Source organism: Ambystoma mexicanum, chromosome 11 (assembly GCF_040938575.1).
Source record: "Ambystoma mexicanum isolate Mex_15411 chromosome 11, UKY_AmexF1_1, whole genome shotgun sequence".
NCBI lineage: Eukaryota > Metazoa > Chordata > Amphibia > Caudata > Ambystomatidae > Ambystoma > Ambystoma mexicanum.
In genome coordinates, this window is record NC_090934.1 from 1,478,956,012 (window position 1) to 1,478,983,738 (window position 27,727).

Below are 27,727 nucleotides of genomic sequence, written 5' to 3' on the forward strand. Positions count from 1 at the left end.
CCTGGCCCCGCATTTACTCAAAATGTTCCAACAGGCCCGAACAATGGGACGCCTGCCAGCGGAACTAAGGAAAGCTACAATAATTGTAATACCCAAAGTAGACAAACCCCCGGATAAATGTAGCTCATATAGACCCATCTCCCTCATTAATAGTGAAGCTAAAATACTAGCCAAATTGTTAGCGACACACCTGCAACAGGTCATAACATCCCTAATTCACCCAGACCAATGTGGCTTCATGCCCGGCAGATCCACAAGAATGAACATAAGGAGAATACACTTAGTCATCGAGCGTGCCCAGACCCTAAATATTCCCTTAGGTGTACTTGCAATAGACTTTAAAAAGGCGTTCGATTCCATTCAGTGGGAGGCACTCTGGGTTATCATGCGCAAAATGGGGTTTCGAGAAGAATTCCTATCCTGGGTCCAACTACTATATGAGGCACCAATGGCTGAAGTCCGAGTGAACGGCTGGACATCACGATCCTTTGTCTTGGGAAAAGGGACCCAACAAGGCTGCCCCCTATCAGCCCTCCTCTTTGCGCTAGCCATGGAACCACTGGCCCAGCTGCTGAGAGAAACACCCACATGGAGTGGCATCCCGGGTGGTCCAGAATGGGAAGACAAAGTCTCATTGTACGCAGATGACTTATTGATATATCTGAGAGACCCCAAGACGACATGCCCAGTGGTGACACAGCTGCTCCAGAAATATGAAGCCTTTAGCGGCCTAAGGGTAAACTGGTCCAAATCCACGCTATTTGCACTAAATGCTCTAGGCATGGAGACCCCTGAGCCCTGCCCATATAGAATCGCCCCCGAACACTTCCAATATTTGGGTATTAAGATCACGAGGAACCTTAATGATTATACACTTAATAACCTACAACCCATCACGGAACGATTTACAGGTGATGTGCAGCACTGGATGTCCCTACCCCTGACCTTAATAGGTCGAGCTGCACTGTTCAAAATGCTGACACTTCCCTGCTACTTATACGTACTCCAGAATGCCCCTCTGCATATACCTGTGAAGGAGTTCCGGAAAATAGACTGCACACTCAGAAAACTCTTATGGGGAGGTGGACACCCGAAAATAGCCCTTCAAACACTACAAAGGTCGATATGGGAAGGTGGTATTGGCCTACCAAGGCTACAGACATATTACTGGGCCAGCCAGATGTCGGTAGTAAATGATGCAATGCATGGAGACCCCACAATGCCACATGTACGGGCATCGCCGCCCTTGGAATTATACACGGCAACATCCAGAACGACCCCCCGAAAAATGGTAGCACAGGCATCCTGTATTTGGGCAGAATCACATACCTTTATAGGATGGGGGGACAGAGTCACGCCGATCCAACCATTATGGAATAGAAATTTCCATGAATTACCAAAATGGCCAGCATGGACGAGATGTGGTATAGAGAAAGTGGGTGACATTATAATAAACAGCGTCATTAGATCCTATGAAGAATTGGCCCTAACCTTCAACCTCCCAGAGGCGGAAAGGTACCACTACACACAGCTTCGGCATGCACTGCAACAGCACCTCCCTACCCTTGCTGACATGTCAGATACTACTCCACTAGAACGCAACATAACAACAGACCACATCCAAGCTAAAGTCACCACAGTAATGTACAGTGGCATTACCTCCTTTGCCACACCAGAACTGGTACGACTCAAAACAAAATGGGAAACTGAAGTTGGGGAGATTTTGCTGGAAGACTGGGTTCAGATACTAATGTACCCCCGTGAGGTTGCCATATCGACCAGATTGCGATTAGTCCAACTGAAAATACTACACAGGATCGACTACCCGAGGGTAGCCTTGCATCGCTGGGGTAAGATAACGGAACCTAACTGCCTACGCTGCCATGGAGAGGAGGGAACCTTCTTTCATACATTGTGGGAATGGCCAAATATCCCCTATTACTGGCAGCAATCCTTACTAGAGTTCTAAATCAGACGATCCCCAGGGACCCCAAGCTACTACTACTGGGAGCAGACAGCGAGATAGGCTTGTCAAGATATGAAAAGCACTGCTTCATGACAACAACTGCAATAATTAAAAGGAATATAGCGCAATTATGGGGAGCTGCAGAAACGCCACAAGTAAGCCAGTGGATAACTGATGTACAGATTTGCATCGCCATAGAATGGAGAGTGTATAAAGCCAGGGGATGCCCCGAAAAAGAGAATAAGATATGGCAATGATGGGAAGATGTGATGTGAACTCTAAAATCTGAAATTATATGACACCTTAGAATGTAGAATATGAGCACAGCAACAGGGAATTCTTCGTACAATAATTTGTATATGATTTACTTGAGCGAGTATTCCATCAAACGTTATTATTGTTGTTTTTGTGTTCTGGTCCGGTGAGGACCAGTGTTTGTATGTAACAAAACCAATAAAATATAACATTAAAAAAAAAACAATTGGGCAAGACCCATTAAGGACCTTCAAAGGGGAGCTAGAAGGAATCAAGCAAAAACTAGGCCCGGAACATGTATAGGGCTAGTTAAACGACCTTCCACATTGCTGCTATCTGAGAGTTCAGTAATTTCCGAGGAGCTTTCAACAAGAATGGGCTTAAGCTGTTGCCCCCCCACATCCAACCTATCCGCCCCTTGACACCCCTTGATAGTTCCACAGTGCAGTTCAAGCCCAATATCCTCTAGTTTACTGTTCACATCGGCCACCATTGCGTTGGAAGATTTTAATTCTGCCCAGATGTTATCATACAATGAGACAAATGAACTCAGAACCATGTTCAATGCGGAGACTGTGGGGTGGGTCAGGCGAATACGCTCGTCAATCTCCCTCAGGGTATGATGGAGTGCTGGGGAATCACTTTGGGTACCAAATTCCCCCGAACCATCAGATTGTGACTGAGCCTTGCCTTCTTGATTTCTTGATCGTAATCAATGTCATACCTATCAATTAGGTTAGTGAGCGCCGATGGCAAATCCTGCAGCGACGCATCGCAGGTTTGTTGCACCACACTTTCAGCGTGGTTACAGACAGACAGTTCAGGATTTGCCTCTTGATCCATTGCTTGATCAGCGCGTTCAATGATGCTGGTATCAGCCAAGTCCTTTGAGCCACAAGAATGGGCCTGCCGATTCATAACAGAATGATCCAACATCGCTTTTCCTTTCAATGCTGGAAGAGATTTCATGTCAGTGCTAGTTGCTGCAGCTTTAATAAAATCATGGTCCATAACCCGTTGTCCCGAGAGTGGCCTAGTCTCAGGAATAGCACAAGGGGTTTTAAACTGGACCAAGGGCGTATTGGCGATAGTGCTTGCAGTTGCCTGACTATTGGTGGAATGAATATCGGCTGAAACAACCAGTTTAGAAGCAGGAGGACCCGGATTGAATTGATCATCCAGATTTAATGATCGTTGTGGGACTGTCTGAGCATGGATTCTGACAGTACCCACCCCCAGGCCCAGATTCTTCACAGCTAGGGGAACTGGTGAGAATCTACATGGTGAGGTCGACACCCGTGGCAGTTCCGCTGTGGCAATATTCAGCGCAGAAGACCCCCCCTCAGTCCGTTCCACCGTTCTCGTAATAAGGCAACCTTCCACTAATGGGTCTTGCCTCATTCGGCTCCGTAGCCCTGACCGCATTCTGGTGGTTGGTACTTGCAGTGGTGATACTAGGGCATCAGACCAAGCGGGAGGAAAGGAGCGGTCAATCCCCCAAAGCCTCAACCGGCCGAATCACCAGGCTTCCTAGAGTAGGCATCCTCAAAGGTCCGTCCAGATCAAAGGGCAACCCAGATTAGGGGTTTCCTCAGCACACTCTGGTAGTGCACTGACACTACTCCTAAGGTTTGTTCCGTCAAGCAGTTGTAAAATAAAAAAACATTAAAAAATGAGACAGAGTTGAACCCAGGTCAAAGGGAAAGCCCACAGGCAGCCCCCGCAATCCCCGGGCACATGAAACAATTGAACAACTGCCAATTGACTTGAATCTTTGCTGGAATTAATCTTCCAAAAAGGTAAAGTCAGGAGGGGAGAATTTAAGGGAAATTCCAAAGGAGGCTTACCAGCACGGCACCATTCAGGTCCTGAGAGTCAACTTGCCGACAGCTCTATCAATTTCAAACGTGATGAGGTAGAATGCTGAAGGGGGGGTGTTAGGTGTGAGAGTAGCGAAACCTCAGCTAGACCCGGCTAATGCCGCTCACTGTCAGTAACTGCCTCAACTCTGCCTCGAACCCCGCTTCGTTCCGCGAGTTCGGCGAGTTGAAATAGGCTCCTCCTGCTGCTGATGAGAACACATACAGTGGACAGAAAAAACAGCCTCTTGCCAGTGACCGCCTCAACTCTGCCTCCAACTCCACCACTTATTAGTCACATGATTTCCCTTTGGATTGATTGTATGCACATTTATTTCATGCTGAAATACAGGAAACAGGAAGGGAATTTGGCACCCGAGGCATGACCCCCACCCCACACCGCCCTCCATGGGTCTTTTTAAGGTGAGCAGATGAGAACAATTTGAGAGTCATTGTGACCCCAAGCTTTGCACACAGGAAGAGCCTGAGCAGCAGAGCTACTGGTCAGTCCGGCCCTTTAAGGGGGTTCTGGTATCTCTGCGCGCACAGGAAGGAGGGGTCAGTGATGCAACCTGTGTGCCTGGTTCCTCAGGCCATGCAGGCAGTGGATCCAGGGTGCTCTCTGCTGTGATGCAGCCATGGCCACCACGTCCCACTGTAGATTGTCTGAAGGTGTGCACCATCAGTTACACTCATCCACGCTCATGAGACTCTGATGAACCATGGCTTGCGGCGTGGAGTGTTTCAGCGCCAGGTTAGGGTTCCCGCATGTGGGCATCAACACTCAACGTGCCAGATTTCCCCTGCAGAGCCTGCACCCTCCACCAGAAAGAAGCCCTTGACTGTCCTGGAGTTCTTCTGTGTATATGTATGTTTCTGACATACTAGTTTTAGGTTCATGTGTGTTCCCAGAGGACCCTTCTTTCTCCTGGATAGAGTCCACCCATGTCAGACGCAAAGCGGGAGCTGCTTTAAGAGCTACAAAAGCCTGGCGATAATTCCAACTCTTACTAATAACCTTATTTAAGACTGGTCATGTACCCATGTTCAGTGTTGCTTGAGAGGGGACACTGGTGCTAACTGGAAAGCTAAGGCAATAGTGCAGCGGAGGCCTGTGCATGGTGCATGTGTTGGGTGGACTGCATTTTGCTTTGCTTGGTCCGTCCAGTAACGCATTCATCCAATCTCTATTGCCGCCTTCTTCGTGGCCAAGACTAAAACCATGCATGCCAACACTCCCTATTTAAGCGCAACTCCCAATTTTACGGACACAAATGTTGCTATTTTTTACTTTCTGCCTTCTAAGCTATCCCTGATCGTAATGCAATTTAACAGGGAACATTCAATTCTCCCTCTTTCCGTCTCAAAATGTCCCTTCTGGGCGATTAAACATGCTGGCACTCCTGCTAAACCATCCATTCATCCCTGCCTAACTCAGTCCAGAGCTGGTAGCAAGGAGCATGCTGTGGGGCAGCAGAGGGGGCAGGGTAGAGCGCTGTGTACGTGAAGCTCGTCAACATGATATGACATGATATGATATGGCATTTGTAACGTGCCTATACACAAGTGTGATCCGCAAAGCCTCCTCTCACATCCTGAGAGAGGAGCTGTTTGCTGCAGAGTTATTTCTCGTTGTCTGGCTCTGCCCAGCATCCTCTCCTGCCCGGATTCAAGTGAAAGGCCTTGTGGGCAATAGATGTGCTCCCTATCTGCTAAGAGCCATGAGAAAGGAGCAGGATGTCCTGAGTCAGGAGAAAGCTACTTAATCCTCTCTGACTGTCCACACCCGCCTCATGCCATGTCAGAAGAAAGTAACCCTAAGCCCTGAGTCAGGATAAAACACTTCCCCCTCATCCCATGTGCTGAGTCAGGAGATAGGCACTTTTGTCTGTGAAATTATTCCCAGTTGTCTGACACCGCCTCCTCATCCCATGTGCTGAGTCAGGAGATAGGAACTGGGCCTGTGAAGTTATTCCCAGTTGTCTGACACCGCCCCCTCATCCCATATGCTGAGTCCCAAGTGCTGAGTCAGGAGAAAGCAGCTGTTTCTGTGAAGTTACTCCCAGTTGTCTAACACCGCCCCTTAATCCCATGTGCTGAGTCAGGAGAAAACAACTGTCTGTGTAGTTATTCCCAGTTGTCTGACACCGCCCCCTCATCCCATATTGTGAGTCCCAAGTGCTGAGTCAGGAGAAAGCAGCTGTGTCTGTGAAGTTACTCTCAGTTGTCTGACACCGCCCCTTCATCCCCAGCGCCTTGGTATAAAGCGCTCTATAAATAAACAAATCAATCAAACAATGTGCTGAGTCAGGAGAAAACAACTATCTGTGAAGTTATTCCCAGTTGTCTGACACCGCCCCCTGATCCTATGTGCTGAGTCAGGAGATAGGAACTGTGTCTGTGAAGTTATTCCCAGTTGTCTGACACCGCCCCTTCATCCCCAGCGCCTTGGTATAAAGCGCTCTATAAATAAACAAATCAATCAAACAATGTGCTGAGTCAGGAGAAAACAACTATCTGTGTAGTTATTCCCAGTTGTCTCACACCACCCCCTAATCTCATGTGCTGAGTTAGAAGAAAGCAACTGTATCTGTGAAGTTATTCCCAGTTGTCTGACACCGCCCCCTCATCCCATATGCTGAGTCAGGAGATAGGCACTGTGCCTGTGAAGTTATTCCCAGTTGTCTGACACTGCCCCCTCATCCCATGTGCTGAGTCAGGAGATAGGAACTGTGTCTGTGAAGTTATTCCCAGTTGTCTGGCACCGCCCCCTGATCCTATGTGCTGAGTCAGGAGATAGGAACTGTGTCTGTGAAGTTATTCCCAGTTGTCTGACACCGCTCTTCATCCCATGTGCTGAGTCAGGAGAAAACAACTGTCTGTGTAGTTATTCCCAGTTGTCTGACACCGCCCCCTCATCCCATATGGTGAGTCCCAAGTGCTGAGTCAGGAGAAAGCAGCTGTGTCTGTGAAGTTACTCCCAGTTGTCTGACACCGCCCCTTCATCCCCAGCGCCTTGGTATAAAGCGCTCTATAAATAAACAAATCAATCAATCAAACAATGTGCTGAGTCAGGAGAAAACAACTATCTGTGAAGTTATTCCCAGTTGTCTGACACCGCCCCCTGATCCTATGTGCTGAGTCAGGAGATAGGAACTGTGTCTGTGAAGTTATTCCCAGTTGTCTGACACCGCCCCCTCATCCCATATGCTGAGTCCCAGTGCTGAGTCAGGAGAAAGCAGCTGTGTCTGTGAAGTTACTCCCAGTTGTCTGACACCGCCCCTTCAACCCATGTGCTGAGTCAGGAGAAAACAACTATCTGTGAAGTTACTCCCAGTTGTCTGACACGCCCCCTCATCCCAAGTGCTGAGTCAGGAGAAAGCAACTGGGTTTGTGAAGTTATTCCCAGTTGTCTGACACCGCCCCCTCATCCCATGTGCTGAGTCAGGCGATAGGCACTGTGTCTGTGAAGTTATTCCCAGTTGTCTGACACTGCCCCCTCATCCCATGTGCTGGGTCAGGAGATAGGAACTGTGTCTGTGAAGTTATTCCCAGTTGTCTGACACCGCCCCCTCATCTCATATGCTGAGTCCCAAGTGCTGAGTCAGGAGAAAGCAGCTGTTTCAGTGAAGTTACTCCCAGTTGTCTAACACCGCCCCTTAATCCCATGTGCTGAGTCAGGAGAAAACAACTGTCTGTGTAGTTATTCCCAGTTGTCTGACACCGCCCCCTCATCTCATGTGCTGAGTCAGAAGAAAGCAACTGTATATGTGAAGTTATTCCCAGTTGTCTGACACCGCCCCCTCATCCCATGTGCTGAGTCAGGAGATAGGCACTGTGTCTGTGAAGTTATTCCCAGTTGTCCGACACTGCCCCCTCATCCCATGTGCTGAGTCAGGAGATAGGAACTGTGTCTGTGAAGTTATTCCCAGTTGTCTGGCACCGCCCCCTGATCCTATGTGCTGAGTCAGGAGATAGGAACTGTGTCTGTGAAGTTATTCCCAGTTGTCTGACACCGCTCTTCATCCCATGTGCTGAGTCAGGAGAAAACAACTGTCTGTGTAGTTATTCCCAGTTGTCTGACACCGCCCCCTCATCCCATATGGTGAGTCGCAAGTGCTGAGTCAGGAGAAAGCAGCTGTGTCTGTGAAGTTACTCCCAGTTGTCTGACACCGCCCCTTCATCCCCAGCGCCTTAGTATAAAGCGCTCTATAAATAAACAAATCAATCAAACAATGTGCTGAGTCAGGAGAAAACAACTATCTGTGAAGTTATTCCCAGTTGTCTGACACCGCCCCCTGATCCTATGTGCTGAGTCAGGAGATAGGAACTGTGTCTGTGAAGTTATTCCCAGTTGTCTGACACTGCCCCCTCATCCCATATGCTGAGTCCCAAGTGCTGAGTCAGGAGAAAACAACTATCTGTGTAGTTATTCCCAGTTGTCTCACACCACCCCCTAATCTCATGTGCTGAGTCAGAAGAAAGCAACTGTATCTGTGAAGTTATTCCCAGTTGTCTGACACCGCCCCCTCATCCCATATGCTGAGTCAGGAGATAGGCACTGTGTCTGTGAAGTTATTCCCAGTTGTCTGACACTGCCCCCTCATCCCATGTGCTGAGTCAGGAGATAGGAAATGTGTCTGTGAAGTTATTCCCAGTTGTCTATCACCGCCCCCTGATCCTATGTGCTGAGTCAGGAGATAGGAACTGTGTCTGTGAAGTTATTCCCAGTTGTCTGACACCGCTCTTCATCCCATGTGCTGAGTCAGGAGAAAACAACTGTCTGTGTAGTTATTCCCAGTTGTCTGACACCGCCCCCTCATCCCATATGGTGAATCCCAAGTGCTGAGTCAGGAGAAAGCAGCTGTGTCTGTGAAGTTACTCCCAGTTGTCTGACACCGCCCCTTCATCCCCAGCGCCTTGTTATAAAGCGCTCTATAAATAAACAAATCAATCAATCAAACAATGTGCTGAGTCAGGAGAAAACAACTATCTGTGAAGTTATTCCCAGTTGTCTGACACCGCCCCCTGATCCTATGTGCTGAGTCAGGAGATAGGAACTGTGTCTGTGAAGTTATTCCCAGTTGTCTGACACCGCCCCCTCATCCCATATGCTGAGTCCCAAGTGCTGAGTCAGGAGAAAACAACTGTCTGTGTAGTTATTCCCAGTTGTCTGACACCACCCCCTAATCTCATGTGCTGAGTCAGAAGAAAGCAACTGTATCTGTGAAGTTATTCCCAGTTGTCTGACACCGCCCCCTCATCCCATATGCTGAGTCCCAAGTGCAGAGTCAGGTGAAAGCAGCTGTGTCTGTGAAGTTACTCCCAGTTGTCTGACACCGCCCCTTCATCCCATGTGCTGAGTCAGGAGAAAACAACTATCTGTGAAGTTACTCCCAGTTGTCTGACACGCCCCCTCATCCCATGTGCTGAGTCAGGAGAAAGCAACTGTGTTTGTGAAGTTATTCCCAGTTGTCTGACACCGCCCACTCATCCATTGTGCTGAGTCAGGAGATAGGAACTATGTCTGTGGAGTTATTCCCAGTTGTCTGGCACCGCCCCCTGATCCTATTTGCTGAGTCAGGAGATAGGAACTGTGTCTGTGAAGTTATTCCCAGTTGTCTGACACTGCCCCCTCATCCCACGTGCTGAGTCAGGAGATAGGAACTATGTCTGTGGAGTTATTCCCAGTTGTCTGGCACCGCCCCCTGATCCTATGTGCTGAGTCAGGAGATAGGAACTGTGTCTGTGAAGTTATTCCCAGTTGTCTGACACCGCTCTTCATCCCATGTGCTGAGTCAGGAGAAAACAACTGTCTGTGTAGTTATTCCCAGTTGTCTGACACCGCCCCCTCATCCCATATGCTGAGTACCAAGTGCTGAGTCAGGAGAAAGCAGCTGTTTCTGTGAAGTTACTCCCAGTTGTCTGACACCGCCCCTTAATCCCATGTGCTGAGTCAGGAGAAAACAACTGTCTGTGTAGTTATTCCCAGTTGTCTGACACCGCCCCCTCATCTCATGTGTTGAGACAGAAGAAAGCAACTGTGTCTGTGAAGTTATTCCCAGTTGTCTGAGACCGCCCCCTCATCCCATGTGCTGAGTCAGGAGATAGGCACTGTGTCTGTGAAGTTATTCCCAGTTGTCTGACACTGCCCCCTCATCCCATGTGCTGAGTCAGGAGATAGGAAATGTGTCTGTGAAGTTATTCCCAGTTGTCGGTCACCGCCCCCTGAACCTATGTGCTGAGTCAGGAGATAGGAACTGTGTCTGTGAAGTTATTCCCAGTTGTCTGACACCGCTCTTCATCCCATGTGCTGAGTCAGGAGATAGGAAATGTGTCTGTGAAGTTATTCCCAGTTGTCTGTCACCGCCCCCTGATCCTATGTGCTGAGTCAGGAGATAGGAACTGTGTCTGTGAAGTTATTCCCAGTTGTCTGACACCGCCCCTTCATCCCCAGCGCCTTGGTATAAAGCGCTCTATAAATAAACAAATCAATCAATCAAACAATGTGCTGAGTCAGGAGAAAACAACTATCTGTGAAGTTATTCCCAGTTGTCTGACACCGCCCCCTGATCCTATGTGCTGAGTCAGGAGATAGGAACTGTGTCTGTGAAGTTATTCCCAGTTGTCTGACACCGCCCCCTCATCCCATATGCTGAGTCCCAGTGCTGAGTCAGGAGAAAGCAGCTGTGTCTGTGAAGTTACTCCCAGTTGTCTGACACCGCCCCTTCAACCCATGTGCTGAGTCAGGAGAAAACAACTATCTGTGAAGTTACTCCCAGTTGTCTGACACGCCCCCTCATCCCAAGTGCTGAGTCAGGAGAAAGCAACTGGGTTTTTGAAGTTATTCCCAGTTGTCTGACACCGCCCCCTCATCCCATGTGCTGAGTCAGGCGATAGGCACTGTGTCTGTGAAGTTATTCCCAGTTGTCTGACACTGCCCCCTCATCCCATGTGCTGGGTCAGGAGATAGGAACTGTGTCTGTGAAGTTATTCCCAGTTGTCTGACACCGCCCCCTCATCTCATATGCTGAGTCCCAAGTGCTGAGTCAGGAGAAAGCAGCTGTTTCAGTGAAGTTACTCCCAGTTGTCTAACACCGCCCCTTAATCCCATGTGCTGAGTCAGGAGAAAACAACTGTCTGTGTAGTTATTCCCAGTTGTCTGACACCGCCCCCTCATCTCATGTGCTGAGTCAGAAGAAAGCAACTGTATCTGTGAAGTTATTCCCAGTTGTCTGACACCGCCCCCTCATCCCATGTGCTGAGTCAGGAGATAGGCACTGTGTCTGTGAAGTTATTCCCAGTTGTCCGACACTGCCCCCTCATCCCATGTGCTGAGTCAGGAGATAGGAACTGTGTCTGTGAAGTTATTCCCAGTTGTCTGGCACCGCCCCCTGATCCTATGTGCTGAGTCAGGAGATAGGAACTGTGTCTGTGAAGTTATTCCCAGTTGTCTGACACCGCTCTTCATCCCATGTGCTGAGTCAGGAGAAAACAACTGTCTGTGTAGTTATTCCCAGTTGTCTGACACCGCCCCCTCATCCCATATGGTGAGTCGCAAGTGCTGAGTCAGGAGAAAGCAGCTGTGTCTGTGAAGTTACTCCCAGTTGTCTGACACCGCCCCTTCATCCCCAGCGCCTTAGTATAAAGCGCTCTATAAATAAACAAATCAATCAAACAATGTGCTGAGTCAGGAGAAAACAACTATCTGTGAAGTTATTCCCAGTTGTCTGACACCGCCCCCTGATCCTATGTGCTGAGTCAGGAGATAGGAACTGTGTCTGTGAAGTTATTCCCAGTTGTCTGACACCGCCCCCTCATCCCATATGCTGAGTCCCAAGTGCTGAGTCAGGAGAAAACAACTATCTGTGTAGTTATTCCCAGTTGTCTCACACCACCCCCTAATCTCATGTGCTGAGTCAGAAGAAAGCAACTGTATCTGTGAAGTTATTCCCAGTTGTCTGACACCGCCCCCTCATCCCATATGCTGAGTCAGGAGATAGGCACTGTGTCTGTGAAGTTATTCCCAGTTGTCTGACACTGCCCCCTCATCCCATGTGCTGAGTCAGGAGATAGGAAATGTGTCTGTGAAGTTATTCCCAGTTGTCTATCACCGCCCCCTGATCCTATGTGCTGAGTCAGGAGATAGGAACTGTGTCTGTGAAGTTATTCCCAGTTGTCTGACACCGCTCTTCATCCCATGTGCTGAGTCAGGAGAAAACAACTGTCTGTGTAGTTATTCCCAGTTGTCTGACACCGCCCCCTCATCCCATATGGTGAAACCCAAGTGCTGAGTCAGGAGAAAGCAGCTGTGTCTGTGAAGTTACTCCCAGTTGTCTGACACCGCCCCTTCATCCCCAGCGCCTTGTTATAAAGCGCTCTATAAATAAACAAATCAATCAATCAAACAATGTGCTGAGTCAGGAGAAAACAACTATCTGTGAAGTTATTCCCAGTTGTCTGACACCGCCCCCTGATCCTATGTGCTGAGTCAGGAGATAGGAACTGTGTCTGTGAAGTTATTCCCAGTTGTCTGACACCGCCCCCTCATCCCATATGCTGAGTCCCAAGTGCTGAGTCAGGAGAAAACAACTGTCTGTGTAGTTATTCCCAGTTGTCTGACACCACCCCCTAATCTCATGTGCTGAGTCAGAAGAAAGCAACTGTATCTGTGAAGTTATTCCCAGTTGTCTGACACCGCCCCCTCATCCCATATGCTGAGTCCCAAGTGCAGAGTCAGGTGAAAGCAGCTGTGTCTGTGAAGTTACTCCCAGTTGTCTGACACCGCCCCTTCATCCCATGTGCTGAGTCAGGAGAAAACAACTATCTGTGAAGTTACTCCCAGTTGTCTGACACGCCCCCTCATCCCATGTACTGAGTCAGGAGAAAGCAACTGTGTTTGTGAAGTTATTCCCAGTTGTCTGACACCGCCCACTCATCCATTGTGCTGAGTCAGGAGATAGGAACTATGTCTGTGGAGTTATTCCCAGTTGTCTGGCACCGCCCCCTGATCCTATTTGCTGAGTCAGGAGATAGGAACTGTGTCTGTGAAGTTATTCCCAGTTGTCTGACACTGCCCCCTCATCCCACGTGCTGAGTCAGGAGATAGGAACTATGTCTGTGGAGTTATTCCCAGTTGTCTGGCACCGCCCCCTGATCCTATGTGCTGAGTCAGGAGATAGGAACTGTGTCTGTGAAGTTATTCCCAGTTGTCTGACACCGCTCTTCATCCCATGTGCTGAGTCAGGAGAAAACAACTGTCTGTGTAGTTATTCCCAGTTGTCTGACACCGCCCCCTCATCCCATATGCTGAGTACCAAGTGCTGAGTCAGGAGAAAGCAGCTGTTTCTGTGAAGTTACTCCCAGTTGTCTGACACCGCCCCTTAATCCCATGTGCTGAGTCAGGAGAAAACAACTGTCTGTGTAGTTATTCCCAGTTGTCTGACACCGCCCCCTCATCTCATGTGTTGAGACAGAAGAAAGCAACTGTGTCTGTGAAGTTATTCCCAGTTGTCTGAGACCGCCCCCTCATCCCATGTGCTGAGTCAGGAGATAGATAGGCACTGTGTCTGTGAAGTTATTCCCAGTTGTCTGACACTGCCCCCTCATCCCATGTGCTGAGTCAGGAGATAGGAAATGTGTCTGTGAAGTTATTCCCAGTTGTCTGTCACCGCCCCCTGAACCTATGTGCTGAGTCAGGAGATAGGAACTGTGTCTGTGAAGTTATTCCCAGTTGTCTGACACCGCTCTTCATCCCATGTGCTGAGTCAGGAGATAGGAAATGTGTCTGTGAAGTTATTCCCAGTTGTCTGTCACCGCCCCCTGATCCTATGTGCTGAGTCAGGAGATAGGAACTGTGTCTGTGAAGTTATTCCCAGTTGTCTGACACCGCCCCCTCATCCCATGTGCTGAGTCAGGAGATAGGCACTGTGTCTGTGAAGTTATTCCCAGTTGTCTGACACTGCCCCCTCATCCCATGTGCTGAGTCAGGAGATAGGCACTCTGTCTGTGAAGTTATTCCCAGTTGTCTGACACTGCCCCCTCATCCCATGTGCTGAGTCAGGAGATAGGAAATGTGTCTGTGAAGTTATTCCCAGTTGTCTGTCACCGCCCCCTCATCCCATGTGCTGAGTCAGGAGATAGGAACTGTGTCTGTGAAGTTATTCCCAGTTGTCTGACACCGCTCTTCATCCCATGTGCTGAGTCAGAAGAAAGCAGCTGTGTCTGTGAAGTTACTCCCAGTTGTCTGATACCGCCCCTTCATCCCCAGCGCCTTGGTATAAAGCGCTCTCTAAAAAAACAAATCAATCAATCAATCCATGTGCTGAGTCAGGAGAAAACAACTATCTGTTAAGTTATTCCCAGTTGTCTGACACCGCCCCCTGATCCTATGCGCTGAGTCAGGAGATAGGAACTGTATCTGTGAAGTTATTCCCAGTTGTTCTTGGAACTAAATGCAGAAATATGTAACATGGTCACAGACAGTCTGGTAAGTACGTTTATGTTTTGTACACTGTTTTCAGTAGAGAAGGGTGGGTTTTAATGTCATACAATCCTCTGGTGAGGGGAAGCTATCGCCCATGTTGCAGGATTTTCAGTGTTGTTCAGTTGAGGATTTCCTTTCATTCTGCCTCTGAACACTACTGGGGGTTATGTGTCATAAATCATGACATCATTGTGTGAGCAGTGTCTCCATAATTTGCTTTGAATTAACTAGTTCTGGTGGGATTACATAAAACAATCACATATTAAAAGGTCTATGAGAACATGGCACCCACTATCAGGCTTAGTTTGACCCGAAAAGCGGCAGTCCAACTAGAACTGCTATGTCAGTTCCTTTCTGTACGAGATCTCATTGTTCATACGGGATGTGACCAAGACAGGAAGCTTGGGCTGGGCTGCCCCTTTTGGGGTGGGGCCAAGCCTGATTTGCAATGGCCTTTCCCCTTCTGTAATGGCTTGGCAGGCGAAGAACTATGGTCTGGATGGCTGCCCAGAGCAATGCCAGTGGTTAAGATTCATTCTAAATCTTCCAGCCATCACCTCTTTTGTTTTGTCCAAAATGTAAACCAGAAGTAATCGTTAGCCAGTTTACTATGCAAGCACAATGGAAATCCTTTCTTTATGTGTAGCTGCACTTGCCAAAAATACAGCTCAGTCCCCCGCCCCCTCTCAAGTTGACATTTATTTTCTGGTTGTGTGGCTATCAGCAACGGCTGGAGCGGCTCTAGCCAACGTGAACCTGGCAACGTGCCTCTCGGCCACAGAAACAGAGTGAGACACGGCGTGAAAGACAAAGAAGACTGGAAGAGTGTGAGTGAGTGAGCCAGTGAGTGAGCGAGCGAGTGAGCGAGCCAGTGAGAGAGTGAGCAGGTGAGTGAGTGAGCCAGGGAGTGAACAAGCCAGTGAGCAAGCCAGTGAGTGAGCCAGTGAGTGAGCAAGCCAGGGAGGGAGCAGGCCAGTTTGTGAGTGAGCCAGCGAGTGAGTGAGCCAGGAAGTGAGCGAGTGAAAGCACTCGCTCACTTCTGCTTTTGCTATTCCAGGAACAGCTCCAGTTTTGATGTGCATTTGCATCCATTTTATTCTCATACTTTAAATCTTCAGTTAAATAGATGTGCTTAATGTTATTGTGGCAATAATATGTTTGTGTATGTAGGTTTCCTATGTGGGCATTGTGGCATGATGGGATATTAATTTTACATTGGGTCTAAATTATAATTGTATGGTTTAGTCATCAAGGTAATGATGTGAACGTATTGTGTAGTTTACAGCAATCCGGAACATTTATTGTGGAGTATGTCACAGTTTGGACTAATCCTCAGTGGTAACTGGGTCACCTTTCCATGTTTAGCAAAAGATGAATTGATATGTTAAGCAACAGTGCTACTATGGTGTAATTCCTCTTATTACATTGAAAAGTCTTACATTTCATGGCCTTCATTGAGGCCAATGTTCGTTGTTTGTAATTGGTGAATTTTATGTTAAATGTTAAAGGTATTTATATTGCGTACCGTCACCAGCAGAGTTGGTCCCCGGGCTCTCAGGCGGATCTGTAAAACAAGAACCCGGGCGGGTTAGGTTACTTGGGTGAAGAGGGGGTAGGAGAGTGAGAGAAGTGGTGTGCTGTTGGCAGCTTTAGTTCGGTTTCCACCATGCACTGAGCTTTGATGTGAATATCGGACCGGAGCGAGACATTGTGTTCTGTTGGTGTGGTTTATGTGTTGTTTGTTGTTGTTGCGGTGTGGTGAAGTGCATATGGTTTGATGGGCGAGAAATAGATGTGTCGATCTTCGGGTGAATTAGGTATGCAGAGATTTGAAGTTGGGTTAGTGGGTTGTATGTCCTGGTTCTAGCAGATCTTGTTCTATTTAACTAGAATTCCTTTGGGTGGGCTTAGTTGCTACTTTCCTTTCTTGACCATCTAACTGTTGTGGGTGATGGTGCGGCACGTTCCTGGCTGTATTGTGTTTGAACTTAGTGTAATGGGACGGGGTATGTCTAGTCTCACCCTCTGGGGTTGGTGCTGTGGATTGGCCTTCCCCTATCCCTCGGTATCTATTTTGGCGGTGGTCTATTGGAGCTTGGGTGTAATTCGGGGCCAGGGTGCTATTGATGAATCGTCCTTGTCCTTCCGTCTTGGTCTAACTATGTATTCAGAGTTTAGTGTCGTCCTATCATAGCTATCGTTCAGTTTGTAGTTTGGTATGTCGTAGAATGTCTTCATTAAATTCGGTTTGTAGTTGATTGCTTGGTGGGATCCCGGGTTGGTATCTTGACTATCTTCACTCATCATTGTTTTAGCTGAGTGTGTGTGCCCCTACGGGCGTTCTTCTAGTTATGCAGTGAAGAGCCAGGATTTGAGCAGTTTCCTGAATAGTAGGTGGTTTCTTGTGTTATGTATGTTCTTTGGTAAGTCGTTCCAAGTTTTTGGTGTGAGATGAGAGAAAGAAGATCCTCAGGGTTTTCTTTTGTTGTAGGGTTTCAGTCCCAGGCGGATGCCGTTGCTGGATCTGAGCGTTCTTGTTGGGTGATATAGGCATAGTTTATCCCTCAAGAACTCTGTACCTTGGTTGTGGAGTGCTCTGTGTGTGATGCACATTGATTTGAATTTGATTCATTGTTTTATTGGTAGCCAATGTAGTGTTTTTAGTGCAGGTGTGATGTGTTCTCTTCGGGGTAGTTTGAGGAGCAATCTGGCCGCAGCATTTTGTATGTGTTGTAGTTTTTTTAGATGTCGTTCAGGCATACCCAGGTATAGACTATTGGCGTAATCTACTCTGGACATGACGAGAGCGATGATAAGTGTTTTGTTGAGGAAAGACAGGAACGATCAGATCCTTTTTGCCGCTCGCAGGAGAAAGAAGCATTTTCTGAGTAGAGCATTTACTCGTGGCTCTAGAGTAAGTTTGTTGTCCATTACGACCCTCAGGTTTTTTATAGCCGACGATGGGGCTGGGGTTGTACCGAGTTCCCTTGGCAAGGGATGTAGTGGTTGTCGCCTCCGTTTTGTGTGATGATCATTATTTCTGTTTTGCTGGTACAGTCGGTATAAACCCCTGCTGGTACAGTCAGAATAAACCCCTGCTGGTACAATCAGAGGTGAGAGATCAAATGAGTCCAGGGCCAACACATCCAATGGGCTGCATGTAGCTTATATGGGCTGTAGAATGATCAACATATATAGCACTGATAATAAAATAGTGACTGCTTAATGCGTGCATAATGATCGTATTTACCAGGGAGGCCTGAAAGTAGTCATGAGTGGTTGCGTGATGGGCATAAGGTGGGTTCCATGATCATGTGTACCCTTGAAGTGAGGGGACTTGTTTCTCTATTAGCTGCTACCATAACCTGATGGACCAAGGAGAGATACATTTGGGATTGCCTAACCCACTTAAAGATGTGACATACCCCAGAAAGGACAGTGTCCAAAGCGGGAAGAGAAATCTTCTGCGTCTGCTGTCTCCCGGAGCCATGCATGCATGGCCATGTACCAAGTGTAAAGTGTAATATTCTAATAATGTAGCAATCACACCCCAGCTGGGATGGGAGGCGTACATGGTCGGTAACAACCGGGGCATCAGCGAGGGCTCTGGCCATTATTAGCCATGTACGGCCCGCTGATCAGGCATGATAGCTATTCGCACCACGGGGTTTGCCCACGGTGCAATCGTTTTTTTTCTCCTCTTGGTAGATGGGTTTCACATTACATACTGTCCCTGCACAACTCAGCGTTTCTGGACAGGTGAATTGGTGAATCCAGTACCCAACTGTGTTGGAGGAAATTGTTTAATACTGAACTCTGTCCACTCAGTCCATCCGTCTTCTGGAGCGACCGAGCTATGCACACTGAGGCAGATCCTAAAGCCCGGCCTAATTTAAGTGTGGTGCACTGCAGTGTAATCATTCAGTGGTTGCAGCAGGATTAGCACAAAACCCATCCGTTGCCGTGGGTTGCGGAAAGGTCTTTTTCATCATTCATCTGCCGGGACTAGGAACATTGTGGAGCAAATATGAAAAATTGATACAAAGATGTGTAGAGATGAGTTCAATGGCTGTGTTCAGTGATTTCATAGAGCTTTCCAGGGACTATGGATGCCATCAAATGATCTTGATCCAAATGGAGGCCTACTTGGCACTCAAAGTTAAGTTTTAATGCATACATTTGTTAGATCCCATTTCCTCAGTGATGACTTTTTGTTGGGAACGGACGCTGGATGCTACTCTTCGATGCTAGTTCTAAGAAACACTGACTTGGCAATGAAAACTACTGCGCTCCTCAAACGCTTTCTGTTCTTGACTGCTTTCAGTGTCTGCCTCAAACAATCGCTTGTGTGAGGGCTACTATGGAGAGAATGGCCACTACCATTCTGGCTTCTACTGCCCCCGGCTGACTGATCCATCTGAGCACCTGTACTGCTGCGACCCCGGAAACTGCACCCTCAAGAACTGCTGCAGCCACCTGGAGTTTGAAGCACTCATGAAAGTGAACCTTTCAGAACTGCTCACCACAGAGATACACAGGTACGGGGCCACATGGCTGCCTTTAGACGTTCCATCATTTATTCAGAAGGAGCGGGTCAAGGGGTTGTGTCAGTAATACCGCATCCCGCCTTACTGCACCTCCACAGGCATGTGGTGGGGGCGTGGCTGCACTGAGTAATGGAGGAAGCAGGGGCACAGAAACCTGAGAGGACTCGGGGTCACAGGGTTGTTCTTGTGAATTGCACACAATCACAAGATTGATCTGCCATGATGGACAGGACCATACCCCATCCAGGGAAAAGAGGTCTACACAGAGTGGAGAGCACACCTGGGAGGGTGCAGTGAGTGGGAGACCCATGAAAGCATGTACCAAGGAGAGAACGCTGGTGGTAACGGGACCCTGAGCCATGTATTTTATAGTATATTTCCAGAAAGATCAAGTGCACAATCTAGATCCCATCATGAGGTAAAAACAAAGCTACACCCCTAACCTTGTGATGTCCCAATGACTTCTCATGGAAGAGACTTGGTGAAGACGGTGTCCATTGTAAGCACCGGTCTATAGCAAAAGATCCACACTACATTTGCAAACGTCTTTTTTTCTTTTCTTTACACTTCCCTCAGAGGCTACCCATGTGATGTGACTAGAGTGACTCACTGCTCAGAGAGAGGCCACCACGGTCCTTGCCTCTACCACGTGCTCCTTACCCGGGGTCATGTGAGGCTTCTGTGAGGAGTCAGGAATGAAACTTGTGCACAGGTTAGACATGGTTGTGGGTAAATACTTTTATTTATTAATAAAAAGGGGTTGGGAAAATGCCTCACTGTCCCTTGTGAGGAGTCAGAAAGGCGAGGCGGACAACTTGATGAAGGTTTTTCACAAGAAGCCATTGTATTAACTTAAAAGGGTGTGACAAACGCCTGGCTTTCCCTAACCTAACGTGGGATTCCCTGCCAATTAAACTAAAGCTAAAGGAAAACACTAACATAAAAAGGTATCTGTCCTTCACACTTATACATACAACAAAAACATTTCAGGTATTTATATGGCTGTTCAGATTCAACAAATTAATAAGAAGAACTAAATATTCTTGTCACCAGGGTTCGATCCCCTTCCCTAGGATTAAGGAAGAATTTCCAAATACAGGTTTCAGTGGATAAAGTTCACTCCAATGATTAGTTTTTACTTCACAAAGTAACACACAAAGGTTCCTCACATTAGCCAAGTATTGTTTCCAACAGAAAGTTCCTTCACTCCTGGAGGAGTTCACTTGGCCTAGTGATTATCTTATTATTAAACAAAGTTCAACACTCTTCAGCATAAAGGGCCCCCTGGTTTTTGTTTATCAAACCAAAAGTCTTTGTTTTCACTCTTCCAATGAATATTTCAATATGACTTTTCTTCTCTTAAAAAAATAACTACTACACATTTCTTCTTGATGTTAATGTTAATGTTAAAAGATATTTGTACCACGCACTGTCACCACCAGAGTGGTCCCCTGGCGCTCTGGCGGCTCTGAAAAGGGAAGGGCGGGGTGAGTTAGTGGGAATAAGCTGGAAAAATGCAAGAGAGCAGTGATGTGCTGTTGGCAGCCTCAACCTGGTGGGATCGTTGGTTGGGCTTGGGGTGTTTTACAGTCGGTTGTCGCCGTGTGCTGTTGTGCGAGTCTATGTGTGGTTTGTTTTGTTGTTGCAGTGCAGTGAAGTTTGTGCGGATTGTTGTGTCGTAGGCTTGTGGTTGTGTTTGGTTAGAGTTTAAGAGGTGTATGCAGAGGGGTGAAATTGTTAGTGGATTGGTTAATTGGCATTGCTGTCCGGAAGTGAGGCGTTGAATTTCCGTATTCTCTCCAGGTGGGGTGCAGGAGCATCTCTGCATCTCTGTCCTGATCTGGGCCATCCAATACTCACAGTCCCTTTCACACATGGCATCCACTCACATTCCTAACCTTAGCCAAGTTTGGCCTCAGCCACCTACGTGACACCTGTCTGTATGCGGTGCAGGCATGCGTTTGTGCATCCTTCAAATTTGGACCATAGAGCATTCCCAATCCAGTCGGTGCGCGGCATTGACTAGCCAAGGCTACTCCATCCATATGTGGCGGGGGGTTGGCATTCATCATCTTATACAGTTGTTTTTGCAGGCCATTGCTCCCAGCCCCTTTGAAACGTGGCACATGCCAAAGCTTGCAATTACATCCAGGGCCGCACCTGCGTTCATTCACAACTCCATACGGTCAGTGCCCATGCCAATGTCCACAACTTGGTTCAAGTGTGGCCAGTGCTAATATTCACACAACTCTATACAAGTATGATACCTGGTAGCAATTATGGGGCGGGTGAGGTTGTTGGCTGGAGTTAGCTAGGGATGCTGATTTCTGTCCTCATGGGTGTCGCTTGTGTCCTATTTGACTTAGCATCGTCTCTCTTGTTGTAGTAAGATTTTCGCTGGGCGGTTCTGGGTGTTGTCAGTGTCATCCTAAATGTAATCCTCCTTTTTCTTTGTGTTTGCCGTTCAGTTGTTTCGGTTTTTCAGTTTGAATCTGTGGTGTTGAAGAGCCAGGTTTTTAGTAATTTTCTGAATTGTAGGTGGTCTTTGGTGTTTCTTATTTCTTTTGGGATGTTGTTCCAGGTTTTTGCAGCTAAGTGGGAGAAGGAGGAGCCCCCAAGTTTTTTCTTAAGGTATGGTTTTTCTTCTAGGCAGATTTCGTTGCTTGATCTGAGGAGGAATTCAGCTCCTTGTCCGCTGATTGCCCTGTGTTTTATGCACATTGTTTTGAAGGTGATGCAATGTTTGACTGGGAGCCAGTGCAGTGTTTTAGGGCTGGAGTGATGTGGTCTCTTCTGGTTAGTTTGAGGAGCAGTCTGGCTGCTGTATTTTGGATTTTGTTTTCATCAGGATGGTTTTTACCACTGTTCATCCAACACATTAGTGGCCCTGCCACTTTCTTTCCACCATAACCTTTTTCCACAATGCAGTACTTTAATGTCTTCTTCCTGGTCCACTAACCTGCCAAGCCCACCACTAACAATCCCTTTCCTGGTGTACTCGCCTTCCAGGATAAATATCCTGCCACTACTACAAGTACTCTGCATTGTGGCTCACTTCAAACATCAATAAAGTCTTTGGCTTTCAATAACAGTACACTTCACAACTTCTTCCATGAGGATACAACACCCATTGATGCTGTTTGTTCCACTGGTTGATTGGCCACATGGAATGCAGGTTGTGTTCCTCTACACCCTGCTACTCTCCACAAGGAGGGCCACTTTCCTATCACCTTTGAGTTTACACTATCACACCAGGTAATTGTTGGTAACGTCTTTTATTCAGGTTTCTCTCTTCAAGAAAGCTGTTTTCCCTTTTTCTTCTAATAACTTTTATTTGGCTTAGGGAACGCTTGGTATTTGTCTCATATATTGCCCCCTCTTTACTTTGCCAGTGGTGGTTGCACTTTGGGGTCACTACTGTCCCCTCTTTCCTTGGGCAATGGTAGTCACAGCCTTTCTTAAATATCAATCTCTCTTTACTTGGGTAGTGAAAGTGATAAATGTTCTCTTCTCGTTTCCTCTTCACAAGCCTTTTGGGTCAAACACACTTTCTTTCATTAGTTCAATAGTCAAATCGTTTTTATGCGGTCAGCGGTTCACAAAAGAGTGCGCTGGGGTCACCTGTCAGAGGCCAACTCAGCGGTCTTTCCCTGCATGCCCGTGCTTCCCACTGCCGCTGCAACTTCTTCTCTGGTCGGATTCGTGCTTCCAACAGCTCCAGTTGCAGTACTGTGACACACGCCTTCCAGAACAGGAGCCCACGCTACTTCTCTCCTTCCCTGGTGCTCACCAGCCACAAAAATGATGCACACGGCACAAAGAGTGTTTCTCACACACAGGATAACCTGCAACAGCAGCGCTTCCCGATGCACGACCTCTGCAATTCGGACTCTGCCTTCTCACAACCTTCTCAGTACCATCAACTATTACAGACACGTAAGTGGTCCCAGCGTCCTCGGATCTCTGCCCCTGCTGCATACACAGCCGCTGATAACTAATTCTGCTACTCCTTCTGATCTGCACCTGAGGGGGATTTAAATAGTCAAAACTTCCACTCAGGTGTAGGTTGTCAGGAGCACTAGACTGCATACTGCAGTTCTGTGCCTCCGAGCCCCTCATTCCCGTCCCAGTACCTATGGCATTATGGTACTTGAAGTCCCCAAAGTTTATATTCTTCTTTTCTTTACATATTTTGGCTTCGTAATAGGCCATTAAGATTGAGTCCCAGGGGAAGCTGTTTAGAGAGTTCTCCCAATTCTCGTGACCTGAATCCCCGCCTATGTGATCCTCCCACAGAACATCAAACCCAGTGTCAGGATCAGGAAACGTCTGCCTTTCCCTGGTCACATGAGAACGGTCCCAACAATTCAGATTCATCACACCCTGCACTAGAGGTGTTTCCCTACCTAAACTCAAAACAAAGGATCTTTTAGTGCCAGAATGTTCAAACCCAAACCGTCCTGTGTCCAAAGTATTATTCTGACCCTTGAATGCTAAGGAAATAAATCTTAAGGTGAAAAGGATAATATCTTTGGCCTTCAGTGTTTCAAAAGTGTTCAAATAAGAAAAAGGATTAAATACCTTCAACAAAATGTACTTCAAGGATATTGCTCCTTAATCCAGAAGGTGTCTCCTTTCCCCTGGATTCTTCTACACAGTTCTTGAAAATAACAGTTCTTATCATGTACAATCACCTTTGGCCTTTGGGTTGTCAGGATACCTGGTGTACTCTCCTGCCAGGGTTTATTTCTGCTTACTTATATTTACACACTTGTGATTGCCTGGTGTACTCTTCTGCAAGGGCTTCTTGTATTCACACACTTGTAACGCCTGGTGAACTCTCCTGCCAGGGCTTTTTGTATTCACTCACTTGTGTCTGTCTCTGCAAATCCACTTTTGATAATTCACCACTTCAAGGTTCAGGTGCAAAATGAAAACAAGATCAGGAATCAGTGGCAGCACAGACCAAGACAACAAATGAAGGGGTGAATGATAGAAGTAAGGTATGGTCTTTGCTGCCTGAGATACTAACACAGGTATTTCAGAAGCTTGATGAAAATAGGGCTCTGCTTTAGGACATTGTGGCATGGATGTTCTATCTGGTAATACGAGGGGTTATAGAAGTTTTATTGAGGGGCAATTGAGATATTTTTGCCTCTTTTGATTTAATCCTGCTTCAGGAGATCTGGTTACTTGCAGAGCTGAGGCTGGATGGTTTTACCATCTTGCACCAACTTGCTACAAATTCTAAAGGGGGCCGACCTTCGGGGGGTCTAATCATGGCATCTCAAAATTCTAAAATTCTAAAGATGGTAATGATATAAAATTCCTTTTATAGGATCTTAGTATCTAAAATAGAGCTGATTGTCAATCATTCCAAACATAGTATAGTGGTCTTTTAACATTTACTATAACCCCTCCTGTTCCTCTCTGAAGGATTTCTTAGAAGAACTATCAGAAACTATGTCCGAAGTAGTGGGACGAGGAGAGGGGACGAGTAAACAAATTGACAGAGATTTGAACTCATGTGGATGGACCCAGGACATGAGATGAGTGGGCCAGCCTCCCTGGTGTGAATGGGAAGAAATGGTTAGACTTATTAATGAATGGGACTTGATTGTTTGCAATGGTAACCTAAGTGGAGATCTTCAGCCCGCATTTACCTGGAGGAAAATCTCGGAAAGTCAGTCATTGATAACTTAATTCTGTCTAGGGGTCTCTTTGATGCTTCCTCCAGGATGGAGCTTAGGCCTACCAACAGAAGCGACCATAATATGCTGACTTTGAGAATGTTAGGAGACGTCTCGCAAGATGAGGTGGATATGATACAGATCTGTGTGTGAACATAGGGGAAACCGGGTGGTTAAGTTTAAGCAAGACAGGAAACCGTTGAACACAAATCTGAACAACTCGCTCACGATGGAATCCAGGGAAGAATTGACAATTTGGTGCCAGACAGAAAAGTTCCTACACTTTCTTTGGGAGTTGGATAGACCCGATACGATTAGGGCTAATAAAGTTCCAGGGCATAAATATAAGTTTAACTATACGACCCTGTTATGGAAGAGGGAACTGAGAAAACCTCTAAGAGCTCCGAGTAGGGATGGCATAAATTAAGAGGCCTTCTTAAGGGAAAAGAAAATCTTAACTAAGGAATATAGAAATTGGTATAGGGCCCACTGATACCTAAAATACCTACATCATGGCAAAATGATGTTAGAAACTTTAATCACAAAGAATACTCGCAATTTCTGGTCCCTAGTAAATGGCAGCAGGATCTCCCAATCCTCGTCATAAACTAATTGTGTATCGGAGGACCTATAGTCTGGTCACATCCACACTCTTTTCTGCAAGATTTCTTGTGACATAATGGCTCCTGATCTTGACCTCCCTTGGTCTCAGTGCCTCTCTCTTGAGGTAGTTTGGGACTCATTATTAAATCTTTTAGTTCTAGAGCTGCTGGGCCTAATGGGTTGTCAAATTCTATTTTAAGAGCCAATGTTGACTCCTGGTCTCACTGTACCTTCTCTTTAAGAATTCTATTGGCAGAAGGCAATGTCCTGAGAGCTAGAGGTCTGCTGTCATAATCCCCATTTTCAAGAAGGGCGATCAAGCGGATCCTAACACCTACTGCCCGATCGCCCTTCTCGATGCGGATGGTAAAATCTTTGCAGGGGCGGTACTTCGAGAGTTGGAGAGTTGGGCGAGGAGTGCGGGTATCTTGGACAGGGCTCAGACTGGCCTCCGCCACGGCATGTCTACAACTCTTAATGGGCTGGTGGTGAATACTCTCGGGGATAGTTTATGGCTGGCAGGGAATCCTGTGGTTTGTGTAGCCATGTTGGATTTGAGTATGGTCTTTGATACTGTCAACAGAAATAGTCTATGGCAAACATTGAAGTCCTGTAGTATTCCATTGGGCCTGTTGGCTATCTTGGTCTACTTACATTAGAATACCCAGATCCAAATCTGACTTAATAGTAGGGGTCTCCCAAAGCCTATCCTCACAGAGAGATGAGTACGGCAAAGGTGCATCATTGCTCCTCTTCTTTTCATTCTATAACTGGATGATTTGAAGGACACACTAGATAAACATGCACTAGCAAGTCCTAAAATAGGAGGGTGGAAAGTTAGCTGGATAGCATATGCAGATGATGTGCTGCTCATTGGCTATGCCCCTAGGGGTTTACAACAACTGTTGGGTGCGATGAGCAGTTACGCGTCTGTAAACAATCTGGTGGTCAATGCTCAGAAGACCACCATTGTGAGATTTTCTAATGGGAAAAAAGAAATCTGTACCATATAGCTGGTTTATGCAGGCTAAGTTGATATCACCAGTAGTTGAATTAACATATTTGGTCTTTTAGTTAGCAGCACATCCTAATGTGGGCTTTGTGGAAGACCAGCTAAAAGCCAAAATAGATCAACTAGCTGCCCAAGTGAAAAATCTTAAAGCCATCTACTGTTGTTTTTCCCGGATCCCTCTAATAAAAAGTTATAAGGGGAAAGTTATCCCGACCTTACTATATGGGATGGATGTTGAATCTCAGGTTTGGAATTGGGACTGGGAGCACTTAGAAGGTAGGATATGGAAAAAGGTCTTGTGCCTTACCATGTCCACCCCAATTGTAGTGCTTTGCTACATATTGGGTCTATCTTCCGTGAGGTTGGCTCTGGAATGGAGACTCCTGCAATTGTTCCGGCTCATTAGGTCCCTTAGGGAAGATTCTTTTTATGAGGAATTCTGTAGGGAAGATCTGAAACAACTCAACCCGTTTATGAAAGGCTTGAGGAAGAATGCATGCTCCATCATATCAAATATTGGTAAATCAACCGCAGACTTGGTTGAGAGGTCAAGTAATGTGAAAATGGCTCTCAACAAGTCTGATTGGATCAGAAGAATGGATTGCATGTGATCATTATCATTGCATGGGAGCCTATAGTTTGTGGATAAGCCCAGTGGGTCCCTACCTGGTTACCTATCCAGATTTACGGATGGTAGATCTCGAGATGTCATTCTGAGATTTAGGCTAAATCTTCTCTCAACGCGAGATGTAATATCTAGCATGTCCAGACAGACGGTGGGCAAGGATGTGTGCTCTTTTTGTCTTCTAGAGTTGTGCCAGACATGGTACTATGTCTTAATTGAATGCCAGGGAACAAGAGCGAAAATCACACCATCGTTGCAGCATTTTGTAAGTGATCCAAGCCGGTTACAGACTATGAATTTCTGGCACTGACTGTCCTTAGGCCATGAAACATTTTTGGCAATGGAATTGATCAAATTATTCAAAATATTGGAATTGTATAAAGACGTTTCCTGAGGACTGGGCTGAAGAGGTGCATTTCTTTTTATTTTATTTGTAAATACTGTGATCCTGGATATGTAAATGTTTTTGTATTATGTGAAAAGTCAAATGTTTGGCTGAAACACATTTAATTAAAAAAAAATTAATAATAATAATTTACCACTTTATCCCTTTTGGCTAATTCCTTTTATTCATAGTATCTTGCCTGGTTAGTGTTTTGCTCACACCTCCAACACACCTGTGCTTGCCTGTTTCGGAAAGTCCACTTTTAATAATTTATCACATTAGCCCTTTTGGCTAATTCA

The 27,727-nt window shown here is 46.7% G+C and overlaps 1 protein-coding gene across 1 annotated transcript in view; it reads left to right on the top strand.

Moving 5' to 3' along the window:
• Nucleotides 1-27,727, top strand: part of LOC138504875 (protein shisa-like-1) — a 69,470-nt gene that overhangs the window by 18,458 nt on the left and 23,285 nt on the right. Inside the window, exon 2 of the mRNA XM_069625288.1 lies at nucleotides 18,891-19,104. Coding sequence (XP_069481389.1) covers nucleotides 18,891-19,104 — 214 coding nt within the window. The remainder of the gene's footprint in view (nucleotides 1-18,890; nucleotides 19,105-27,727) is intronic.